Consider the following 25,179-nt stretch of genomic DNA (forward strand, 5'->3'; position numbering starts at 1 on the left):
CATACCCTTGATTCATTACTGGCCAACACCAAATTAAAATAAAATTATACTTGCCTAAATCCTTGAGAAACTTCTGCCTTGCAAGGCCTGTTTGAAATATAAATATTTGATAGCCTTTCAACTTTTAGTATGTTTCCCTCATCCTGATACTGTTACCTAGCTATATACAAATTCCTCCTTTTCTATTCTCTTTTGTTCTCCATTTCCAGTGCACTTTATAGGAAATGCAGCATATATTTTTTTTCTAAAAGAACAGGTCATTCACCTTTTCAAAACCTTTTTGAACCTTTTCAAAATATTACATTTAGATTTGCAGGGCCCCTAATTACTGCTATCTACTACATTGCTTTGTAACTTATACCATTTATTAGTGATTGACTGTGTGAGAAAATACCTAAAATTGTGCAGAATTTACTGTTTAACTGCTCCTTTTTCAGATTCTTCTCTCTGCTTTGGGCTCAGACCAGTCTCACCGGTCCAGACAGGCATCAGTAACTTTCAATCATTTAAGGACCCCATTTACAGGGTGATTTTGGGAGAGTAGTTTGGGGGATGCTGTTGTTGCTTACTGTTGCTGCTACCTTTTCTGTGATTTTTAATTGCTATTTTTTCTTACTGAAGAGAAATTAAAAAAATGCAAAAAAAAAAAAAAAAAAGGAGCTTTCATATGTACTTTTGTGTTCTATTTTCCTTCATTAATTTTTAATATCTATTTAATATTACCTCCTTAATCTTTTTATTTAAACTAAAAAGATTAAACTCGTTCAACTTTTATTCACAGCTCAAAGCACCACTGGCTCCTGTCTCATCCCAGTTATACCCAGTTGTCTATGTGCTTAACAAAATTCATAAGTAGTTGTTTCTTATATTACTTGGAATGGCCTGTACTTGTTTTACCAGTGGTGGAACCAGTACTATTAAAGTTTACGGAAGATGGTGTAAAATAGATTTTTTTTATGTTCAGACCAATAAATAATTTTTTGGTTACCTCTTCAGGTCGACTGAGTGCATGTCCTTCAGGTCCTGTTATGCCCATGCTGAGAATCTTGTTTTGTTCCTGATGAAGATCACAAAACAATTTATTGAGAGTAACTGTACCTTTTCATTCCAGACAAGTTTAAGAGTACATTAAGTCTGCAATTAATCTAGCATATCAGTCTGTGTCTGCGTTTTTTTTTTCCCAAATGGAAATGAAGACTTTAGGAAAACTCGAAAGATACCCCTCAACATTTGAACTTTTTTTTTTAGCAAATATTACTTTATTTTGTCTCTTCATATTTTGCTGTTTTTAGAAATATTTGTTAAAAAGAGGCCAATATTTGAAAAATAAATGCAAATGATAATGTTCAGTACTTTTATATTGTCAGCAGATGATAGTTATAAGGTAATTCCTTACAGGGCAAATTGTTTGTGTGCACAGTGTACATAGGATTCAAATTTATCACAGATTCTATGTAATTGATCTTACTCTTTTAATTTGTTTTACAGAAGCCTGAAAGTGAGACAAACCAAAGCATCAATGAATCCATCTCTCCATTTTCTATACAAGTTTTTCCTCCTCTGTGCCTATTCTGGCCATAATTGACAGGAGTGAACCAGCTGTGGACAAGACACCAATGTTATAAAATAAGTGACTGTCAGATGACTGTCTCACAATTATAAGAAAATTATATCGCTTACTTTGTACAAAAAAAGAATTAAAAAAACATTAAGTTTTACAGATAGTCCTTGGTTTGAATTCCCATATAAAGAAGATTGTAAATTGTGCAATTAAATGATATGTTACATTACGTAACAACTTGTATAAAATATTAAATCAATGTTGTGGTTTGATTATAAATAAGATTGCATAAATTCATATATATTCCAAAAATACCAGGTACTTGACCCTGCTTTCAAAACTTTGACAAAACTCATTAGGGGCTATATATTCATAAAGGACTAGCACCAAGCAGATCACATTACTATTATAGGTCAAAAACACTCACACTTCACTGCTAAAGTATCAATCATGAGTACCTCCAGACTGTAATGCAGTAATCGGGAGCAAAATGTTCCCTTGTATTAAACATACAAAACAGTCTATATAACAACAGTCACATTTTTTTCTATCACGTTTTCTTTTTGTAATGGTTATTTTCATATTAATGATGTTTAGTAGCAGGTTGGCCAATTCATTCTAGAAAAAATGTATTAAGAAATTTTAAATCCTAATGAGACTGGAGAGTCTGATGCTCAAATCTCCACAATCATAAATCGAGCAATTATAAGACAATGCAAAGTTATTACATCCAACATTCTAACAAAACTAGCCTGCCAAGGTGTTCAAAAAGCTCACATAGGTCCAGAGATACACCATTAACTGCTGACTTGAGAATGGGAGACACAGACAAAGTGGCTTAACAGAGCACTGAAACTTCATAACCTTAAAAATAAGTAACAGTGGGTAGTAGAGTTTTCAGGCACGATTCAGAGTTGCAATGTGTTTTAATGTATCACAAGTAACGTTTTCACTGTACTTTTTAAGTGTGACACTAATGACAAAACCTATAAACAAGTACATAATCTAGCTAACCAGATGGTGGTTTCACTAGCATTGCATTACTCTTGGCTCTGCAATATAATCCATGATACTGGTGTCCTTAAACTACATTTCCAGGTTGTTCATTTATTCCCTTTTGATTCTCTGACAGCATTCTCCAGGTCACATTCAGACATTCTCTTTAGTTCATTTTTTACAGTTTATTTTGATTTTGATAAGAATGTCTTTATTTATGCAAGATCCAAGTGTCAGTGTGGCATCATAGCTAGTGATGAACGCAGTAATAGAAGAAATTTCCCTTGACAGGTAAAACAAGTTAGAAAAAGTATGTAAAATTCAAATGCTTTCAAGGGCTTGTGCAGGCACTGTAGAACATCATGGGCTGAGTTCAGCAGGTAGGTTCTAGAACATTTCCAATTCATTTCTGGGTTGTGGACCCCTAGCCTATCCCAGGTCAAATGGGTGATAACAGACCTGGGCAGGACTCTAGTCCATCATAGAGTCCACTTTCACACACGCACACACATATACATATACATACAACCCTATATACATATACAATAACAATTTGGAGTTGTCAATTAAATAACCTGAATAAATTAAAAAAAAATGCTTGCAATTAATTTGTTTAGTCCTTGAGCATGTCTGGCCATAGTAATTTTCATGAAATCGGACCTGCAAAGTTATTCAGTTATGACTGGTGTTCTGGAACAACCAAAGTGAAAGGTAAACTTTATTATAGCAAGTGACCCTTACAAATAATCAGGTGAATGTGGTATTATGATGGCAAATTATAGGGAAAACAAATCTTCAAAGTCCCAAACAGGGACACTTGTGTGGCATGTCTGCCCATTCATAAAGCCCATCCTCATAGATTAATGCCTGCTTTATCAAACCATCATCATCAGAGAAGGATCAGGGCACAGATTCAGAGTTCAGAGCACAGAGGGAAAAAAAATAAGAAATCAACACAAAGGACTCCACACAGAGCCTGATGTGTAAATAAATAAATGTTGTACTCTGTTATGTGCTTTGCATTCCTTTTCACTATGCTGTTCAAATATAACACAAGTTGCTAATCAAGAAGGTTCGCCTCTTGGAGATTTTTTATGTGCTGTTCTAAATATATTGTGATAATGTTTGCTTTAGTATGCAATATTTGCTGCACTGAAAAACTTTATTAGATGGGCAGCCTATTAAAACCAGGTACATTTTGATGTTCTTCAGGACACATAATCACAATAGTCAGGACACATAATCACAACGTCTGAACACCCTATTAAATTACAGTGTCAGTGAAAGAGCAAATCATTATAAATCACAGACAATAATTCTGTGAGCCTGGTTTAGTGTTAGGTTAACACTGAGTAAATGTTTATTTGCTCTGTACAGTATGACTTACATGCCACTGGGTACTTCATTCATATCTAGATAACCTTTTTGTTTTCCTTGCTTGCATGTTATATGTTTTTTGGTTACGAAGATCATTTAACGCACTTATCACAAAGTATTGGGAGAAGTGAAATGCTGCTTACTGGTTGTCTTTCATATATGTTCAAGCAGTTGGGTAGACTTCATAAAAACAACTTGCTAACGCAGAGTTTTCTGCACATGCCCAGCTTGACTTGTCAATAGAGGACTGGCTACCAGCCCATACATATGGAAATAGCTCATGACAGTGAGTAGCTTCCTACCCAAGCAGGCAGTCTGCTGATGTTTCATTAACTTGTATTGGGGATCTGCTTGCCTCCAGTAGTAGCCGCCAAAGGTAAAAATAAAGAAAATGTACAAAATATCAAGCTGGTGTAACCGCTGCCAAGGTGAATGTGAAACAGTATAGTAATTCGTAGTGGAAGTCTCACAGAACACTGCTCTGTTTTAAAATAGAAAGTTTACAGATTTGCCATGCTTTTCATGGGGAGTTCTGGCAACTTTAAAACTTTGTACAGCAAAATCTTTTTGAGATATCTCAATGTAAATTGAACTGTCTTGAAAAATTTCCTTGAAGAATAAGTGTACCAAATTTCAACAAAATTACTGCACTGTGGGCCAAGTTGTTTCATGAAGGCAGACAGACAAACATGAGATATTGCAATAGTTGTTTCACGCATAGAATGTGAACACACCTAAAAAGGCAAGATTTAATCCTTGGATATTTTTAGTTAAGTGAATGACATACGTAGAGGACTTCAACTAGAAATTAGCATTCAAGAGACTGCCCATCAGACAACATACACACACTCATACACACTGTTTGCTTTGTCATAGAATGCTGTTATGCCTTGTGTTTGGGCATAGTCTTGGTCAGCATTCTTGTACATTTTAATGCTCCTTAACTTGCTGCTCTATGACAATCTCAATTACATGGCGATCACCTCTGCTGAATTTTGCTCTCATTTCTCATCTGCATAAGAGTCTCCTGACTTTTCTTCAGCAAACTATCAGAAATTTATTGCAGCCTTTTTCTGTGTTTGGACTTCATAGCTATGACTCTTGTCTCAGTCTCTAGCAGCTCTTTTGGACTAATATGGGTTGTCTGTTTACTGAATGTTGTTCTATATAGGTTTGTCTATTTTCTTCTTTGCATTTCAGTCTTTTTAATCAGACACTATTTAGTTAGTGCACAATAAAAAACTGATTTTGAATGTAATTTTGCTCTTGCATTTCTGCATTAGGCATATAATGTATATGCAATAAAAAACAATAATGTTAATAATGTTATGTAATAAGACCTTAACAAAAGCTTTTTTCGTCTCTGTAACATTCATAAAGCTTCAATAACATGGCTATTTTTCACTGTGCAATGTGACATACTAGCCTTAGGGTTAGTGTTAAGTGGGTAATAATATGTCCCTGGTCACACCCGTGTGCATGGGAGACAGTATATGGGCTCGAATAAATGTGTTTCTCCACCAGACCAGGGGTTGGCGCTGTGCTCTAACATTTCACCACTTTCCCTCTGCCGACCACCAGAAGAACCTGCCTCCTAAAAACATCACTTCCGCTTCCGGTCAACCAGAACCTGTCTCCCAAAGACATCATTCCCACTTCCAGTCTTTCCTCTTCCTGTCAGTCAGCTATATATTGCTATGTTTGTCATTGTACTTCAATTCTGTTTTGGACTCACGTCTATAAAGACATAATCAATCCATCCATCCATTATCCAACCCGCTGAATCCGAACACAGGGTCACGGGGGTCTGCTGGAGCCAATCCCAGCCAACACAGGGCGCAAGGCAGGAAACAAACCCCGGGCAGGGTGCCAGCCCACCGCAGCGAGCGTAAAGACATAATATTTTTTGATTTGCCTTAATCTGCCAAAATTCTTCAAGTTCAGTATAGAGGGTGGCTACCCCAAACCCTTTTTCTGTGTTCCTCTGTATATTTTACACTCTAAATATTTCATACTTCAACAAAAGTCTTGCAAATTCTTAATTAATGCTTAATAAGATCAAATGAAGCTCTCATATTCACAAGTAATTTTACCTGCATATCACAAGCTTTTAATATACCACACCACACAGAGATGAATAACTTTACAGATGATTTGTGCTATTATGGCAAAATAAACCTTTGTTAGGGTCTTATTACATAATAGTATATGACTAATTGATGCATCCTAGGTGGTGCCTATTCTAAAGTGTTAAATAAAAACATAAAGCTTGGTATGTTATCCAGTTGGTGCAGAAGGAAACACGTGATACAAATCAGAAATCAACTGACTTCATGGAATCTTTCTGTTAAAATATCAACTGTTCAAAATGTCTTTTTAACATGTTTACTTACCTGAGCAATTAGATCTCCATTCTCTGCATGCACCTGAACCACTGCTCCAAGGCCTTTCAGAAATGTAAAGGCTTCATAGATCTGTGAAACAACACAAAAGCACAGAGCATTTTAGATGTATTTCCCTGGAAACAAAGACAGCTCTAATCAAAAGGTAACTTTTGTGCTTCTTTACACTATTCAACAAAATCCAGGAATGGAATTTATAAATTTGTCAAGTTTCCTAAACATACAGTATCTGATTAAGTCTATTTAATTGAAAATTCATTTAGTCTCTTTTTTTAATTTTGAAGAATTGCAGGTACACTGGATTGATGATTCTGAAATGAGCCCTGGTTGTACGTGTGTGTGATCACCCTGTGATAGGCTTGCACCACGTCTGGGGGTTGTTACTGCTTGCTAGGCAGCTTGTCCATGACCCTTCTCTGGATTAAGTGAATTTAGAAAATTGATGGATGGATGAAACAGAATTTCTACAAAACAGACAACCTATTTTTGCCATAACAGACGATAATGGTCCAGCCACTCGGGTCCTCAACAATGAGGATCCTGCGAGCCAGATCATCCTCGGGGAACCGCGCCACATGGCCATAGTGCTGTAACTAACGCTCCCTCACAATGCAGGTAATGTGCCTCATTCAGGACTCCATGAGCAACCGCTCATTCGACACAAAGTCAAACCGGCGGTACCCAAGGATTCTTCGAAGAGACACAGTACCAAAGGAGTCCAGTCTTCGTCTCAGGTCACTGGATAGTGTCCATGTCTCACAACCATATAGCAAGACAGGAAGCACCAGGAATCTGAAAACTTGGTCCTTTGTCCTTTTGCATAGATATTGGGAGTGCCACACACCCCTTTCCAGTGACCTCATGACCCCCCATGCTCTCCCAATCCGTCTACTGACTTCATAGGAATAGTCACAAGAGACATCAATGCCACCAGGAACCAGAACAATGTTAGCAGCCTGGTTTCAGATTTTTACCTATTATTATATTTGTACAGTTTTTACAATACATTACAAAAATGCCCATTTAAGAACTTAATCATGAATGTGGAAGATATGAGTTTACTTCAGAGCTAATGGCTATTTTTTATTGTTTGATGCTCATTTCAGATTTTGTCTTGTTTTTTCAACACGGTTTTATGCTGATCAGTGAGTTCATTTCTTGAAGCATTTTTGATATTTAAGGGTGCTTAACCCTGGTCCATGAGAGGTTGGGTGGTTGGGAGGTTGTTTTTGCCTCATTATGCAAAGTATAAGTCAATACACATAACTGATCTTTCCAATTGCATATCTGCAGGTTATTTGATTAACATTTATACTTATTAGTTTCTATTATTATTTCGAATGTAGTTTATATATAAGTTATAACCAGGCTTCTGTATAAACATTTTACATAAATGACAAACTTTTCAATTTTTAAACAATATGGATCTTGACAACTATCTTAGTCTCTTTTTATTTTATTTCTTGGTTGTTTTAAATAGATGCATGGTGTATTCCAGCCAGCTGAATTTTGCTTTCAGGGTGCTCTGAATAAATGCTCAAATAAAAAAGAAGGAGCAGTGCTTTGACGTAGCCAGCATACTTGTTCAGTTGGTGACCTTTTCGGTAACTAATCAAATTTGTTGCATTATAACTCTATCTTATTTTTGCCATTCAAGACATCAGCAGAACAAGTGGTGCATACTGTTCTTCTTTTGTCCTGAACAAAGAAAGAAAAGTGCACTAAAAAAAGTGTGCTGAACACCCTTGCCAGAGAAAGCTGACTAAGAAAGAAACAAAGCATTGCCTACCCCAAACTATAAGTATATTTACTTTGATTCAAGAACTGATAACTGTAACTTAATAGTTAGGATAAAGCCAGCTAATATATTATGGTATTGGTATTACTGTAACTGAAACGTAATAACCTTTGTAAAGGGCAAGTCATTGGCTGTTATAGGTTTATTCTTAAATCCACCAGGAAAGTTCAGAACAGCATCTTACACACTCAAAGGAGCCGTGTGTGTGGGGTGTGTGTGATAGGGGTTGACCAGTGCAGACTAGCACTGAGTGAATCAATGCCACCTTCACGGTGCAGGCACTAGGAACTTGATAACTAGCTAAATAACTTATCCATTTTAACTATATGAATTGAAAGAGGAGAATTAAGAACTGTTGTGCCTTTTTCTATAGGAGAGAAAACATTCAATTAAGGTGTTATAATTTTATATTTTGCATTGCTTGTTGTTGTCCTTCATCTATCTATCTATACAAAAAGTTATGAGCGTCTTTTGGCTGCAATTAGGGCTATTTGGCCGTTTTTCAGTCACAAACTGTACAGGTCATGGTAATTGAGGCTCTGTGGATCTGGTGTGGGTCATCAGAATGCATACTTTAACTGCTGGTAATGAGTAGCACAAACCGATATTCAAGTCTCAGTGGCCTTTTTGCAGAGTGCCATGCAGCACTGTTGTAACTGCTGCTCAGCTGTTTTCATGTTGTTTACCCCCTCTCCTCCACAGCAGTTTGGAAGTGCTACACAGCTGTGCTACTGAAATTCCACGGGGGAACCACTTGTTGTTCATATGTCAGTGTTTCGCAGCGGTCAACAGTTAATTCATGGGGGACCAACCCACTCTAGTCGTTCAGGTGTTGGCCTTTGCTGTGTTTGTTATATCATGGAGAAAACTCATCATTCATTTGTTGGTGCTTCATGGGAGAAAGCTCATGTACTGCAATGGGATTCATGTAACTGGTTCTAAAAGGAATATACCACCTTCCCTATTATTCACACCCATCTAATCAGTATAAAAAAATTAGAGGGAGCATTGGCTGTAAGCACGAATGGCCTCACCTTGATTGGCTGTAAATTGTCTATACATCATGCATCCATCACCTTCTGTTAGCTTTCAGTTATAAATAAATTGCATTATTTGATTTATTGCAGCAAGCGTGTTTGGGATATTTGTTGAAAACAAGTCTATCACCATGTTTGAACTACAACAAAGAATGTGAAAGTATTTAATGTTGACTTTCACCAATTTATGACCCTCATTCATAAACTGTATAGATCTTCTGATATTTCTGGCATCCTGGCTGGAAAGTAAAACAGAAATCCATGGGTGGGCAGACATTAAAATCCTTACATCTCCTACACTGACTTGGCATCCCTGAGTGGATGTCTTACAATTTTTTTTTTAATTAATTACTGGTATTGCCAAAGGCAACACTGAAGTGATCGATTAAAATCAATCAATCAATTCTGATTCTCAAACCATACAGTATTTTATACAGATGCTAAACTACATTGCTTTCCTGTTTCAATAGTTTAAGCTTTTGTAAAAATATTCATCTTGGGCAGTTAATACAAAAAAAGTGGTAATAACAGAAAAATAGTATAAGAAAGTCATGCAATACAAATTGGCATTACTCAACAAGGTTTTTACATACACTGTTAATAGCTTGTGGTAAAATAAATAAAGTAGAGGGAAATTACATAATAACGAAAAATAATTGAAACTACTTCTTCAGAAATCTATTCCTAAGTTAAGGGTAGTTTCATGTTTAGGCATTGATTGGTATTTTCCAACAAATGATCTGGTCCTAATAAAATTATTCAACTGCACAGGAGGATGAAACGAGTTTGCCAGAATATTAAAGGAGAGAGTGAAATAGGCCAAGGTCAGCACACAGACATCCTCAGTGTCTAATTTTAGTAAGAACATGTCATCATTATGGGCTCTCAAGGATAAGACAGATTCAGGCAATGAAGGAAGTATTTTACCTAATCAGAGCTCCATTAGGGAAGGGAGCTCCAGTGGATACAGCTAAACTCTCAAAGGAAAGGTATAAATAGGTCTCTTCAAAATAGTAGTGAAGAAAAGAAAAGACCATTCATTAAGATGGACTAACAATTAGCCTCAGCCCGAACAATAGCTGTCAGCTAGGTGGACACTCACAATGTCGTACACCAGTAAGTGTCTTTATGTGTCTATATGTCTTCCTGGGAGAGAGGTAGGGTGAACTTCTCCAAAAGGCAGCAGTGGGAAGTGGGCACCCTGGGTGTTATCTGCTTACTGTGTGGTTAAAAGGCCAGTAATGTGTGTCTAGGGTTGCAGGAGCAACCAAAGGGCATTGCAGCCTGGAGGGCAAAATTCTTTGATTCCCTTGATTCCATGGGGCTGAACACTAGGGTCAGTTTATATTGGTGCCTCCTGCCAGGGCAATAGCTCCATGGAAGAAAGTAAAGGCAGACAACTTTATCTAGGACAAAATAGGTCACAGGGTGGTGTTGGTGCCTCTTGAAAAGAAACCAAGGCAAGTGGGCAGATACCCTGATTGCATAATTAAGAAACAGTTATGATTAGAAAGGCTCACATTGGGTAAAAAGGTTGTTCTAGTTTATTTTTAAGAAAACTTTGGTTTGTTAACATGCCCTTGGTTCTGAGTAGCAGTTTATTGCTTAAATATTTTATTTAGTAGGCAAATATGATGTTCTCTTCTACAGCTGTCAATCAAGAAATACATAGTATATTGATAAATTTCTATTTAAAACCATTTTCTAGGCCTGAATTTTGAGATGAACAACCACACTTAAATAGGGTCTTAGGGAAAATATTTTGGATGGGCACCACAGTAGCACACTGTGTGACCTGCAATATTTTTTATTGTGCACAACATGTGTGACTAACTACTGTCTCTAGTATCTTAGTTCAGGACACCATTAAATATATGCTATCCAAATCAGTACTACATGGTAGAGAAATATTGTGAACTCTACCATATTCATGGCATCTTTGTAATAGCCTTATTGAAGCTTTTGCTTTAGGCTAGAAAGTTTGATTTATAGCAACAGAGTACAGCCCATGTGCTCAGCACATCCCATTAATTTCTTCTGGCTTTATTTCATTATAACCATTGCAGAAATTCATAAGGAGAATTTTTTAACCAATTGGTTATTTAAGTTTCCTAGATATAATCCATGCTCTAGATATAAAATGACTTACCTGACTGTCTGTCATCTGGTAAAGATCTTTATAAGCCATATATACCTGGAAGGAGTTGATCCCTGTTTGGAGATGAAAAATAAAGACTTAAGCATCTGTTGCTGTTACTCCTGCAAATACCTTTCTTGTGGAAAACCAACCAAAAGCACTTTACAGATAACTGATCAAATTCAAAAGACTACACTACAACATGAGCAAGCAGTAATGCCAACTAAATCTTAGTAGGATATCTTCAGACCTGTCAAAGACAGTCAAGGCCAAAAATTCATTTCAATTTCAAGAGCCATATCTCCATTAAATGAGAAAGGCCAATTAACCCACTCAATCTAGACCCAAGTATCTATCCAAAGGTTTTATTTTGGTCGCAAGTCTGTTCCTCATTTACTAGTGATTTAGACTCTGGTACTAGTGGACACATGTGAAAACATTTTTGTGCTAGTTAAAATGTACTACAGCCAGGTTTATTTTTATAAAAATATAAAACTCACAAAGTTCCAGAATATTGTTTAATAAGATAAATAAAAACCTGGCAGATAAAAAGTGTATTTTGCCATTTAACATTTAGCATTCTCAAACCTATGTAATCCAATAAGGGTTGCAGTTGAGCAAAGTCTATCCTAGCAAGAATGAGTGCAGCATTGAAATCTAACCTTAAAAAGGACTGCAGTCCATTGCTACGCCCTCCCGTGCACACATCCACTCTCAGATTAGGCCAATTTAGACTCACAGATCAACCTAACCAGTACATCTTTGGGAATATAGGAGGAAGAAAGGGGTACTTGGAGAAAACCAGTACAGACACAGGGAGAACATGTAAGCTGCCCACAAATAATGTGCAGAATTCAAACCCCAAGATGCCACCATATCATTGAAAGTAGATTTTGAGCATTCTAATATTTAATGTTCACATTTCTCTTTTCTTCATACACACAAAATATAATGAAGGCCTGATAGGACAGACTTTATATGAGCTCATTTAGGTCTCAGAAAATGGCATATTCTAATTTTTACTATACAAGATCTCAAGAGAAAAGCAGAACCCAGTACCTCAAAAGTCAAATAATATTGGGTTTAGTTTTCTAACATACTTCCAAGAAAAGCTCATTCATTTAAAAAGAAAATAAATTTTGAGCAGCTGTAGTTCTGAAGAGAGACTGCAAAGCCATTAAAGATGTACTGCTGTGCTCTATTTGAGGAAATAGCATGAATCCTGGGAAGAGTTGCAGCAGAAAGTGATATGAAGAAGATATTCCACTGTTATCTTAAAGATAAACATAATCCACATTTGTGCATGTCATAATTGTGCAGGCCATAATGACGATCAAAAGTGAGGATACAATACAGGCATTAAGCATTAAAGAGTGTATTATGCAAATCACAAAAACAAAGTTAAAAGTGTATGAAATGGGAAACAACAAGTTATGCAAGATTGACTGGAATGTGTAGAGAAAATGTGAGGAGGGGGCATAATGCAATGGGAACATATCTTGCTGAGTGCTGGAGGAAAATGAACTGAAAAAGGGGAAAAAAGAATCTCCACATACAGTGAAAACTGGAAATGGAACGGAACATGTCATAGCAGACTCAGCCATTTTAGAACTTAACCAAAGACTATACCAAGTCCTCATACTAAACATGAGTACCACTTATATCTGAAAACATTGATTTTGTTGATTTAGACTGAATATGTTCTAGTGGTAAAAATACAATAAAAAAAATATATATATATACTGTAAGTTCACAGTCCCATAAGGTTACATTCCTCTAGATGTCTCTTCTGTTTTCTATATCATAACACATTTTACTAAGATACTTTCACTTAATCTATTCAAGGAATCCTACTTTATTGGAGAAATAACCAATTCTGTATCCTTTTATAGTCAAAAACACTTTTAAACTATCCCTTGCTAATGTTATATAGCTGGTCTTTTTGTTTAGTCCTGAATAAATATGGTACAAATATTTACTAAATTAAAGGTGTTGTAATTTCATAATAAAACAGAAAACAATCCAGCTTTTAACCAGTATGAATTCTCAAAAATAATTCTGTGCTGTACCCCAGGAACATAAGTGAATTACCGTATTTTTCGCTCCATAAGACGCACATTTTTTCCCAAAAAGTGTGTCGAAATGTCTGTGTGTCTTATGGAGCAAATATTGAGTCACAGGCTGTGATGTGTACTACCTGACCTGTCAGCGGTAGCGACAGCTGTTAGAAGAGGAAGTAGTAGGCCCACAAGAAACCCCTGGGGACGCTTAAATGTCCCACTTTACTGCGGAATCTCAGGGCGTCTGGTCAGTTGCCGTCCACCTCTGCCCATCACCCGGGACCTGGGAGAGTGCAGAGAGCCACCTGGCACTCCCAGTTACAACCGCTGACCAGTCGAATCAGCTGAGGCTAATAACGGGCATGAGTGTACTTTGCCTATTGCCAATTGTCTTTGACACTGGATGGGGTCTGTGCCAGTAGAACCACCTCCAATCTTGTCTACCTCCATACTGTTTCAGTGCACACCAGTACTGTGAGGCTGTTGGTGCATGTTGGAGGGAGTGGTGTGCTGTTGGAAGGATCGGTAGGTGGGCGCTTGCCATGCATGAGTGATTTCCCACCTGCAGACTACAGTGCTCATGTGCCCAGTATCTTTTAAAAAAGTGTCCCTCTAAGGTCTGTTCACATAACCTTATATAGATATTTTGGGCCACCTCTAACTGAAAAAATGATAAGAGAGTGGAGGAAACAGGAGGATCAGCTGCAAAAAGTATATAAAAGTAAGCACACTTCTCGTGGGTTTGCTGCAAAGTGGCCACAGTTAGACGTTGACATGAAAGAATGGATCACACGTCACCGGAATAATGGCTTCTCAGTTTCTACAAAAATGATAATATATGAAGCCAAATGCATTGCTGTAGAGAAAGGCATTCAGGATTTTACTGGATCACCATCGTGGTGCTACAGATTTATGAGGCGATGTGGCCTTGCTATGCGCACCAAAATTGTGCAATTTTGCGCAAAAAATGCCATAAGAATATGAATCTAAGATTCTGTCTTTTCATAAATTTGTAATTGATGCTAGGAAGAAAAATGATTTTGAAATTGGCCAGATTGGGAATATGGATGAAGCCCCGCTAACCTTTGATGTGTCATCTAATAAGACTGTTGATCTGAAAGGTGCCAAAACCATAACTGTGAAAGCCTCAGGAAATGAGAAAACACATTACACAGTTGTGTTGTCCTGCTGTGCAGACGGCACCAAATTGCCACCGAAGTTAATTTTCAAAAGGAAAAACTTTCCAAAAGAAGTGATTCCAGAAGGAGTTGTTGTGCATGTTCATGAGAAAGGATGGGTAGACAAAAATGAAATGAGAGTATGGGTTGAAAAAGTGTGGTCCAAACGGCCTGGAGGGCTTCTGAAAAAACCTGCTTTATTAGTGCTCGACCAGTTTAGAGCACATATTAGCGAAACTACAAAAAAATAGCTTTAAAGAAGTGAAGACTCATCTAGCTGTAATTCCTGGGGGTCTTACCAGTCAGTTGCAACCTCTCGACGTTTCAATCAACAAACCATTTAAAGTCATTATGCAAGAACAGTGGAACAAATGGATGGCTGCTGGTAATCATGATTTGACACCTATTGGATGAATGAAGAGGTCCACTATCACTCAAGTTTGTGAATGGGTTAATACATCATGGCACTCAGTGAAGGACGAAACTGCTGCATGGTCATTCAAAAAATGTGGTATTAGCAATGCCTTAGATAGAACTGAAGATAGTATCATATATGAAGGTAGCAAAGAAAGTGATATCAGTGATAATGAGCAACTGAGCTTCATAAATTCTGACACTAGCGATGAGGAGTTCTTGGGGTTTCCAGAAAACTAGAAGAGTGCTTGAACTTTAAAATCTCTCTTCATTTGTTAATGACAGTGATGATGGTCCTTGACACCGCTGTTGACTTTACATGGTTGAAATATTATTCTGCTATAATTTATGAAATATATTAGTACACCATTTGGTTCAGAACATTTTTTTTCTTGTTTTCCTCCTCTAAACCTAGGTGCATCTTATGGTTAGGTGTGTCTTATAGTGCAAAAAATAAGGTAACTCCAACAAATAACAGAACAGGCTGGAGCCCTAAAGACTTTGGGAGAAAGACTAACCCAGTACACTATCTAACCTAGCTGACCGGCCCTGACTTATGCTTGGAGTTGGAAACTGGCTCAAACAGACAAGCCTGGAATCCCAAAGATACATATCTGTGTTGTTCAGGAAATAAGATACACTTTGACCTTTTTACCAAGGAAATCAACATCATCATCTCTCTTATTTTCAATAGTTCAGTCCAATGGCATGACTTAGAAAGGTGCCAGGGGGTGAACGGTTATTGCATTTTGCAGTATAAATATTTATTATTACACAAACATTAAAACTTAAAAGTTCATTATAGTTCAACAAATAAAGAAGAAAAGCACTTAAAGTGTAGAGGTCTATACAGTAACATCTTGTGGAGTGCATGTGGTATTTGGTAGCACAGTATGTATTATTTGTGATGTGGCATAAAAAAGAAGCCTCAGACTATAGAAAGCAGTCTGAAAACAGAACAATTTGAGAAGCTTCCCAGCCATTTTAGATAACTTGAGAATTACATGGCGATATCTTAAAATACCTTGACTGGAGTTAATGCAATTAAGGGAATAATTGTGAAGTTGGAAGAAATTAATAAAATGCAGAAGTTCATCAACAACTGTCACTCTAGATGTCAGATGGCTTCAAAGATGTTTGTCAACAACTCTTGTTCTGTTCTTCGATTTAGATGTTTCTTTGACTGATTTGCTTGTGCCATGTGTAGACATAGTTTTTGCTGACATGATTACACATTGTAGTATCCCTTCTATTTGTTCTATAATGGATTATATTAGTTATTTCTGTTTCTTTAAAATCAAGTTCTTCAGAAATCTTGAAAATATCCCTTCTATATTCAGCAGTTAATTTTAGTTATTTTCAGGCTTTAAAACACATAAAAATTAATTTTCTAATTTCTCATGTTTTCTGAGAAATGTTACTTTTTCTTTTGGGCTAGGATTTCACAGTTGTCATATATCCATTCTAAATGTGCTTGGGCCAAAGTGATACTTACTGTTTATTTGAAATATTACCCTTGGAAATATTTAACAGGTTTCTTTGGTGTGGTATGGTCAAAGGCTTTCTGAAAGTCTAAATAAAACACATAATTCCGGTATGCTTTGTTTTATTCTTTCAAAAAGGTCTAATAGATTGGTTTGGTAGGATCTTCTCATAAACCCATGAGTGTGTACTGAATTTATAGTATATTTTCTTTTACACATTTACAGTATATTTTCTTTTACACACACTTGGATAAAAACATGTATATTTGATTCATTTGCTGTATTCCTTCTCATATTCAAAATATCTCCTTGTGTGTATCTGGGCATTCCTATTTTTTTCAGTGGAGTAGTGCTTAAATATTGCTTAATGATCATTTTGGCTTCACTAATCATTCTTTTTTCAGTTTCTCTGTTGACCTTTAGAATGCTTTTGTGATCCGTTCCTGTAGTGTCCAGTATTCCTCTATGTCAGAGTTATATTTTTTATTTTCTTGTACAGTACTCTTTGCAGTCTTTTGCATAATTTTTAATTATGTTCTTATTTATCCATTTTTGCCATTTCTTTTGTCTTTTAACTTCATCACTTTTTGGAATGTATCTATATTAGGTCTGGATCATAATGAGTTTTTACTTTATCATTTCATTTTTTCTAGGTTATTTACTCATACCCCAAAATTCTGCTGTCCACAAAATATTAGCCTTGGTTTTCGTGTACATTTGATTGTTTTTAAATGCAATTTCAAATGTTTTTATAATTCTGACCTTATTGTTCAAAAAGGTGAACAACAGTGTTGCCCAATGTTTAACTTCAAACAAACTGGGCAAGAAAATGGTCTTTCAGTTTTATTATTTTATTTCAACAGTGAGGAAATGTACCTTGTAAATGTCATCCATGACACTGTTTTCTAGTGGAAATCAGTGGAATGTAATTCAGCAAATTCAAACTGGGTAAACAAAATTGCATATAATTAAATCCATCCATCCATCCATTTTCCAACCCGCTGAATCCGAACACAGGGTCACGGGGGTCTGCTGGAGCCAATCCCAGCCAACACAGGGCACAAGGCAGGAACTAATCCCGGGCAGGGTGCCAACCCACCGTAGATATAATTAAATGGCATATTATATTTTAGTACCACAGATTTGGTATGTTCTCTTATTTTTGCTAAAAAAAACTACTTGAGTAGGTGAATCAACAAATATATTACAGAAAGAATGTGAATCGTGATTCCTTACCCCTTTTTATATTTAGCTTCTGCCCCAAAAAGATTTAATCAAGCCATATAGTTAAACAACATACCTTTATCCTGTACAAGGACTTCTAGTTCCTCCTTGACTCCTTCATGCCACCTTGTAATATCTACATGGAGGGAATAGTCACAGCATGACTTGTTGTCAGCTGCCTCATGCCATTTCTCAAAGACAGTCAGGAGGCTCTGATTTGGCTCTGGAACAACATGATCAACTGAAAAAGAAAAACAAAAACAGGAAGAGAGAATATTTGTACATTAGTACAGTACATTGATTATTGTGCTTCTAAAGATCTTTTAAATGATATCACTTGAAACCTAGAATGCCTTGGTAGTCTCCTGTCTGGAACAGTACAATGGCCCCTCGATTAGGAAACCCATCCATCTTGGTTATCCATCACAATCCATAATGGCATTTCATCCGGGAATAGGAATCCTATCCATCATCTGTCACACACTTCCTCTATTAAGTGAAGAATTACCAGACAGTTGGGAAACTACATCAGATGTAGTAAGGGTGACAGCAAGAAGGGTGTTTGGCGTGACATCTGGAAAGAGGAAGGAGGAAAAGGAAACCTGGTGGTGGAATGGGGAAGTACAGGAGAGTATACAGAGGAAGAGGATGACAAAGAAGAAGTGGGATAGTCACAGAAAGTAGACAAGAGTACAAGGAGATAAGGCGCAAGGTGAAGAGAGAGGTGGTGAAGGCTAAAGAAAAAGCGTATGATGAGTTGTATGAAAGGACCTGTATCGATTGGCTAGACAGAGGGACCGAACTGGGAAAGACGTGCAGCAGGTTAGGGTAATAAAAGATAAAGATGGAAATGTTCTCACAAGCGAGGAGAGTGTGTTGAGCAGATGGAAAGAGTACTTTGAGAGGCTGATGAATGAAGAGAATGACAGAGAGACAGAATAGGTTGGATGATGTGGAAATGTTGAATCAGGAAGTGCAATGGATTAGCAAGGAAGAAGTAAGGACAGCTATGAAGAGGACGAAGAATGGAAAAGCAGTTGGTCCAGATGACATACCTGTGGAAGCATGGAGGTGTTTAGGAGAGATGGCAGTGGAGTTTTTAACCAGATTGTTTAATGGAATCTTAGAAAGTGAGAAAATGCTTGAGGAGTGGAGAACAAGAGTACTGGTGCCGATATTTAAGAATAAGGGGGATGTGCAGGACTGTAGCAACTACAGAGGGATAAAATTGATGAGCCACAACATGAAGTTATGGGAAAGAGTAGTGGAAGCCAGGTTAAGAAGTGAGGTGATGACTAGTAAGCAGCAGTATGGTTTCATGCCAAGAAAGAGCACCACAGATGCGATGTTTGCTCCGAGAGTGTTGATGGAGAAGTATAGAGAAGACCAGAAGGAGTCGCATTGCGTCTTTGTGGATCTGGAGAAAGCATATGACAGGGTGCCTCAAGAGGAGTTGTGGTATTGTATGAGGAAGTCAGGAGTGGCAGAGAAGTATGTAAGAGTTGTACAGGATATGTACGAGGGAAGTGTGACAGTGCTGAGGTCTGCAGTAGGAGTGACAGATGCATTCAAGGTGGAGGTGAGATTACATCAGGGATGGGCTCTGAGCCCTTTCTTATTTGCAATGGTGATGGACAGGTTGACAGACGAGATTAGACAGGAGTCCCCATGGACTATGATGTTTGCTGATGACATTGTGATCAGTAGTGATAGTAGGGAGCAGGTTGAGGAGACCGTGGAGAGGTGGAGATATGCTCTAGAGAGGAGAGGAATGACAGTCAGTAGGAACAAGACAGAATATATGTGTGTAAATGAGAGGGAGGTCAGTGGAATTCGTGAGGATGCAGGGAGTAGAGTTGGTGAGGGTGGATGAGTTTAAATAGTTGGGATCAACAGTACAGAGTAATGGGGATTGTGGAAGAGAGGTGAAAGAGAGTGCAGGCAGGGTGGAATGGGTGGAGAAGAGTGTCAGGAGTAATTTGTGACAGACAGATATCAGTAAGAGTGAAAGGGAAGGTCTACAGGACGGCACTGAGATCAGCTATGTTATATGGGTTGGAGACGGTGGCACTGACCAGAAAGCAGGAGACAGAGCTGGAAGTGGCAGAGTTAAAGATGCTAAGATTTGCATTGGGTGTGACGAGGATGGACAGGATTAGAAATGAGTACATTAGAGGGTCAGTTCAGGTTGGATGGTTGGGAGACAAAGTCAGAGAGGCGAGATTGCATTGGTTTGGACATGTGCAGAAGAGAGATGCTGAGTATATTGGGAGAAGTATGCTAAGGATAGAGTTACCAGGCAAGAGAAGAAGAGGAAGGCCTAAGAGAAGGTTTATGGATGTGGTGAGAGAGGACATGCAGGTGATGGGTGTAACAGAACAAGATGCAGAGGACAGAAAGATATGGAAGAAGATGATCCACTGTGGCAACCCCTAACGGGAGCAGCAGAGAGAAGAAGAATTTGTTTCAATTTTTAACAAGAAGAAGTCAGATGCCCTGATGATTCACAGTTAGGAAAGGGATTGTGAAGAGGTGGCCACAAGTCAGCTGGTGCGTGATGGAAAAGGACCCAAAGATCATCCTGAGTATGGACGTGGGGACAACAGAAGGTAAGATGCAACTTGTCCTGGTGTTTAGTGGTGTATTTGTTGTTTTAAGGAGTTTGAATATGTACACTAAAGCTTAGTCTCTCTGCCTGTTCTGTGTTGTTTTGTTAAAAAATAAAGATGCTCAGCAGTCTGAGGGCTCAAACCTGCACATCATGTGTAGTGTCTGTATGCCTGTCTCTTCTGTCCCGGTGGTTATAACAATATTAAACACAAAATTGTTTTTTAAATTTGGATGATTATTACACATTAAAAATTCAATTTGAAAAGATATATTTTAACATATATGAGAGCAACATTTGACTAACTAAGTATTTTAGGGGGAAAAAAAGCAAACCCACATACTGTCTCCCAGCCTCAGTAAACAGTATGTAATACTGTCATCCTAACCATGTCGGTGTGAATGTTTCTTCATTATCTTTAGTTTTACACTGAACACCCTAAAACTTGTATATGTTAACTTTGGTTGGTCTGCTGCAGGTAGGAAAAAATATGTGCATGAATGTATCCTGCAATCAGTTGATACCCCATCAATTATGCATTGCATCTAGAATATCTCTGATAGACAGATGGGTAAAGACAGATATAATTACATTTAACCTTTTTATATTACACAAAAATGGCAATACTTGCTCTGCTTTTCACATAAAGTGTAACTGAAAACAAATCTCAAGGTAATTTCTACTTGCCGATGGTATGAAGGAATATGCTCGTTTTAAAAGCAGCAAGCTTCAAGTTTTATTTGTTTTTCCTTTTGTAGTCTATAACATTTATCTTGTTCATGCACATCTTTGGAAAGAAGGATACCTAAGCATTCCAGCGAAGTGAACAAAGACATTGAAATAATAGACAAATTCTATACCAATAGTAAAATTAATTTTGTTTCCATAATGATAATTTCAATTAAGCTAACGGGCAATAGAAGGAAAGTGAACAAAATGGAATAATGGTTTTAATTCTGGTATTAATTTTACATATATACCTGAAAACAAAACAACAAGGGAATTCTATAGCTTCTCAGACCTTCACAGAGGCCTAAATTTGATTTGCCATCCTATGTAAGTTGCTGCAGCTATTTTTCAAAAAGACCTTTAGGACAGTGTGGCAAGAGCTAATAGTGACAGTTGATTTAATTAAATTACTCTTTATATTTAATCAATAATGTCTGTCCTAATCTTCAACCAAGAGGGTTAAAATTGCATTTTTAAGAACTGCAATAATTTTCACCTCTCTATTAAACAGCCTAATAAAATACTTTTAGGAGAGATCCCAAAAGCAGCATCAGTTGTTACAATTAACAAAATGCTAGACATTTTTGTAAGGAGTATGTGGCAAAATAAAAAAGCATAACATTCTCTGACCTGTTCAATCTAGTTAGGGTCACAGGGGGCCAGAGCATATTCAGTAGCATCAGACATAATACAGGAAATAGCCACGGACAGAGAACCAGATTGTTTTACGGGGTGCACTTACAAATGCAGACATACACACACACGCACACACGCGCGCGCACACACACACACACACACACATGCACACACACTGGCCTGAGAGTGTCTGATTAAATCAAACAGCACTTCTTGGGGATGTGAGAGAAAAACTGAGATACCTCGAGGAAAACCCACATTTTGGCTGACACCTTTATTCAAGGTGAATCTGAGATACAATTAGTTACATTTTTTTGGCTTCCCAATTGTAGCACAGGAAAGTGAAGTGACTATCTCATGGTCATACAGTGTCAGCAGCAGGATTTAAACCAACTTTAGGTTTGAAGACCAAAGCTTAACCACTACACCACACAGCCACCACTTTCCTAACATGCATACTTCACATAGACTATGTGGCTTCAGTTACAGTATGTGTCCTAAAGAAGCCATGACATGAAAAAGGAACATCATTAAAACTTAACTTTGATACACCTCCTGTGTAGTGTAGAAGAAACAATGTTGCTTATATCATTGTAAAAGCCATTTTCCTAGTTATATAAGATTCATAAATATTTTACTAGATGACAATGCATAATCTATGGGAGGTTCCTAAAACCACCATAAGTAGAATTGTATTGGTATATTCTTGCCATTTCTAACAGCTTTGAGTAAACATTATTCTTCAGTTAGTGACAGCCTTGCCATGTGTAAGGTGTAGAGGCATATGGTTTTAAACCGTGACAGTGCCTGGGCACGTGCTCGTACTGACGGGCCGTTTCAGTGTGTGAAGTAACTTGTGCTTATTTAAGGCCGTACATTTAAAGCGTACAGAAGAAGAAGCTAAGAACCTTTAAGTATAGAAAGAAGAAGTAAAGAACTTTTAAGTACAGAAATAACTAAAGTTCCTCAAGAAAAGCTAAGTTTAGAGAAGATACAATTTTCCTTTTTTATTTGCCTTTTATTCTACGTGTGTAACTATTTTTTCTTTTTATCTTGTGTGGATTATTTGCTTTTAACTTTCACTAAGTAATTTTAAAATGAACTTTTGGACTGAGAGATTTCTTTTGACACACGTTTTACCCATGCTTGTACTCGTCTTATACTTCGGCGGCTACGATCATTATTAAAGGTTCTCACAACAACAGATACAGTGTGAAATTATGTACCTCTTGATATCATAAAACTCTATGACAATGCAACTTTTTTGAATGCAACATCAATGTATTCTGAAGCTTTTTAAAACTGATTAGTAGTTAATAGCAATTATTCAAACAAAACATTATCACTTAAAATATTTAAGCAAATACACTCTTGTGCATAGTTCATATAAAACAAAAATTATGCTGTGTATTATGGAAAAAATTGGGCCAATCTGTACAAGACATTATAAACAAGGCATCAGTTTGAAATAACTTACTTATCATGGTGGTTCCTCCTGCCAGTGCTGCCTTTGTCCCTTGATAAAAGTCATCAACCGTTGTTGTTCCATGGTACGGTTTTTGTAGGTAGGTGTTCACATCAATCCCTCCAGGAATAACCATTCGTCCATGAGATTCTATAGTCTTCACTCCACCAGGAACAATCAGGTTTTCCCCAATTTGTCTAATAAGGCAATATACATTTAATTTAATTTAATTTAATTTAATTTAATTTAATTTAATTTAACAGACAATGTTTTTAAGTCATCAGCACACAAAGAACACTTTCAGATAACATTTTCTGTCCCTCTGTCTAGGCATTTTCCAGGCCTTTTTTAATTGCCATGGGTGGAGAGAGTCTATTTCAGTAACAAAGAGTTCAAGACAAAAACAGCCTATGATGGAGTACCATTTTACTATGGGACACACTCATGTACACTCTGATTAACTCACAACAGTCCAACTAAATACGTTTCTTTTGTATTATGGGATGAAATCTTTGACAATAGTGGAAACCCATGCTCTCACAGGGAGGACATACAGTATAAACTTCATAGAGAACTCCCTTAGCTCACTGCATGAAAAATTAAAGAACTGTTTAATGACTTTCCTGTACAGCTTCACATTCTCAAAGTATTGTGACCACACCACTTTTACTGACTGCCTAAAATGTGCTGCTTGACTGAGCCAGTGACTGTGTGGAGGCTTTTGGTCCTACAAATTCAGCTATTATCTTTTTTCCCCTTATTTTTGTGGTCCAAAGCACCCATGTTCCTTATTCCACATTGCTGAAAATCACTAGAAAAGTCATGTACCATGACAGGGCCTTTAAATTGTTCCTGTCGTTTAAAAAAATATCTAACAATATGCTACAGTATACACTTTTATAAACAGTATGTTTGTCCTCTATTTTAATACAATTTAAAACTCTTCATCTGACATTTGTTTTTCGGCTACTTAGAAATAAGCACACAGTGCATTTTTGGAAGTATAAAGTAGTCCATTTTATAACCAATGAATCCATACTCCTTCGAGGAAGCATAAACAAAAGCTGGTGGTGCAATGTGTAATTCACAGTATACTTGTAGAATAAAACAGTTGGTCAGGTTTAGCAGATTTTATTATTTGTAGATGCAGCCACACTCTGCAACTAATGTACATTAAATAACATTTAATGTTTACTGGAAAGTGACCAGACTTTGAGTTTGATTTTGGCACCAGAGTATTTATTAAAAACAATTTTGTGAAAACTTTGACCATCATTACCAATTGGATTCTCAATTTAAATGGGAGTCAAAACTTGTCATAATACTATAATGGAGAGAAGCAAATGAAAACCACTTTAATGTCAACATAAATCACTTATATTACTCTTTTTGTTCCTGCAGGAGTTCTTGGTAGGGAGGAGTTTTGGACAGCTTGTGTGACAGAGGAACAAGATCAATGAGCCCTTGGTCACTGGAATAGCTTCCTGTTTTTGCTGCATTAAGATTATTTTGTATCTATAGCTAAATACTTGTATCTTGAAATCAAACTGTATGAACAGAAAAATGATGGAGGGTGAAAAGCTATAGGAATTCCAGCCAGTTCACAATGTTATCTAAATCTTTATTAAACTAGTGGGGAAAATGCTTCTCTTTCTGCTTATTTCATTAGATCAAATATGAATGCGCTGAACTGAGCTGAGATAAGCATTGGTCCTCCATATTCCTAATGTGAATTTGAGAATGAATTAAAGTATGTTAATATAGGGGTATGTTAGCATTAAAAAATCATGCAATACTGTCTTAATGTTTTTAGGGTACATGTGCTCTTAATGATTTGGTATGTCCATATCTGAGTTGATTACAAGACATAATTTGCTGAATCCTTCTCTAAATTCTATTTTTCAAAAGCTTACTGAAATATTCAGGTACGTCATTAGTTGCAAATATCTGCATGTTATAAAATAATTTAAAAAATTAGTTCCTAATATTTAGAAAAAGGCTTTTAAATAAAATTACTTAATATAATAAAATAGCATTTTTAAAGTATTATTGTTTTTAAATCAGATTAAAAAA

At 36.9% G+C, this 25,179-nt stretch overlaps 1 protein-coding gene across 2 annotated transcripts in view; it reads right to left on the reverse strand.

The window, feature by feature from the left end:
* crmp1 (collapsin response mediator protein 1) overlaps nt 1-25,179 on the reverse strand; it is an 83,771-nt gene that overhangs the window by 13,494 nt on the left and 45,098 nt on the right. For both annotated transcript variants that reach the window (XM_028801839.2, XM_028801840.2), the window contains 5 exons: nt 23,119-23,303; nt 17,745-17,909; nt 11,321-11,382; nt 6,328-6,408; nt 989-1,057 (listed from right to left, as the gene is read on the reverse strand). In XM_028801839.2, the coding sequence (XP_028657672.1) occupies nt 989-1,057; nt 6,328-6,408; nt 11,321-11,382; nt 17,745-17,909; nt 23,119-23,303 (562 nt within the window). The remainder of the gene's footprint in view (nt 1-988; nt 1,058-6,327; nt 6,409-11,320; nt 11,383-17,744; nt 17,910-23,118; nt 23,304-25,179) is intronic.

Source organism: Erpetoichthys calabaricus, chromosome 5, assembly GCF_900747795.2.
Source record: "Erpetoichthys calabaricus chromosome 5, fErpCal1.3, whole genome shotgun sequence".
NCBI classification, from domain to species: domain Eukaryota; kingdom Metazoa; phylum Chordata; class Cladistia; order Polypteriformes; family Polypteridae; genus Erpetoichthys; species Erpetoichthys calabaricus.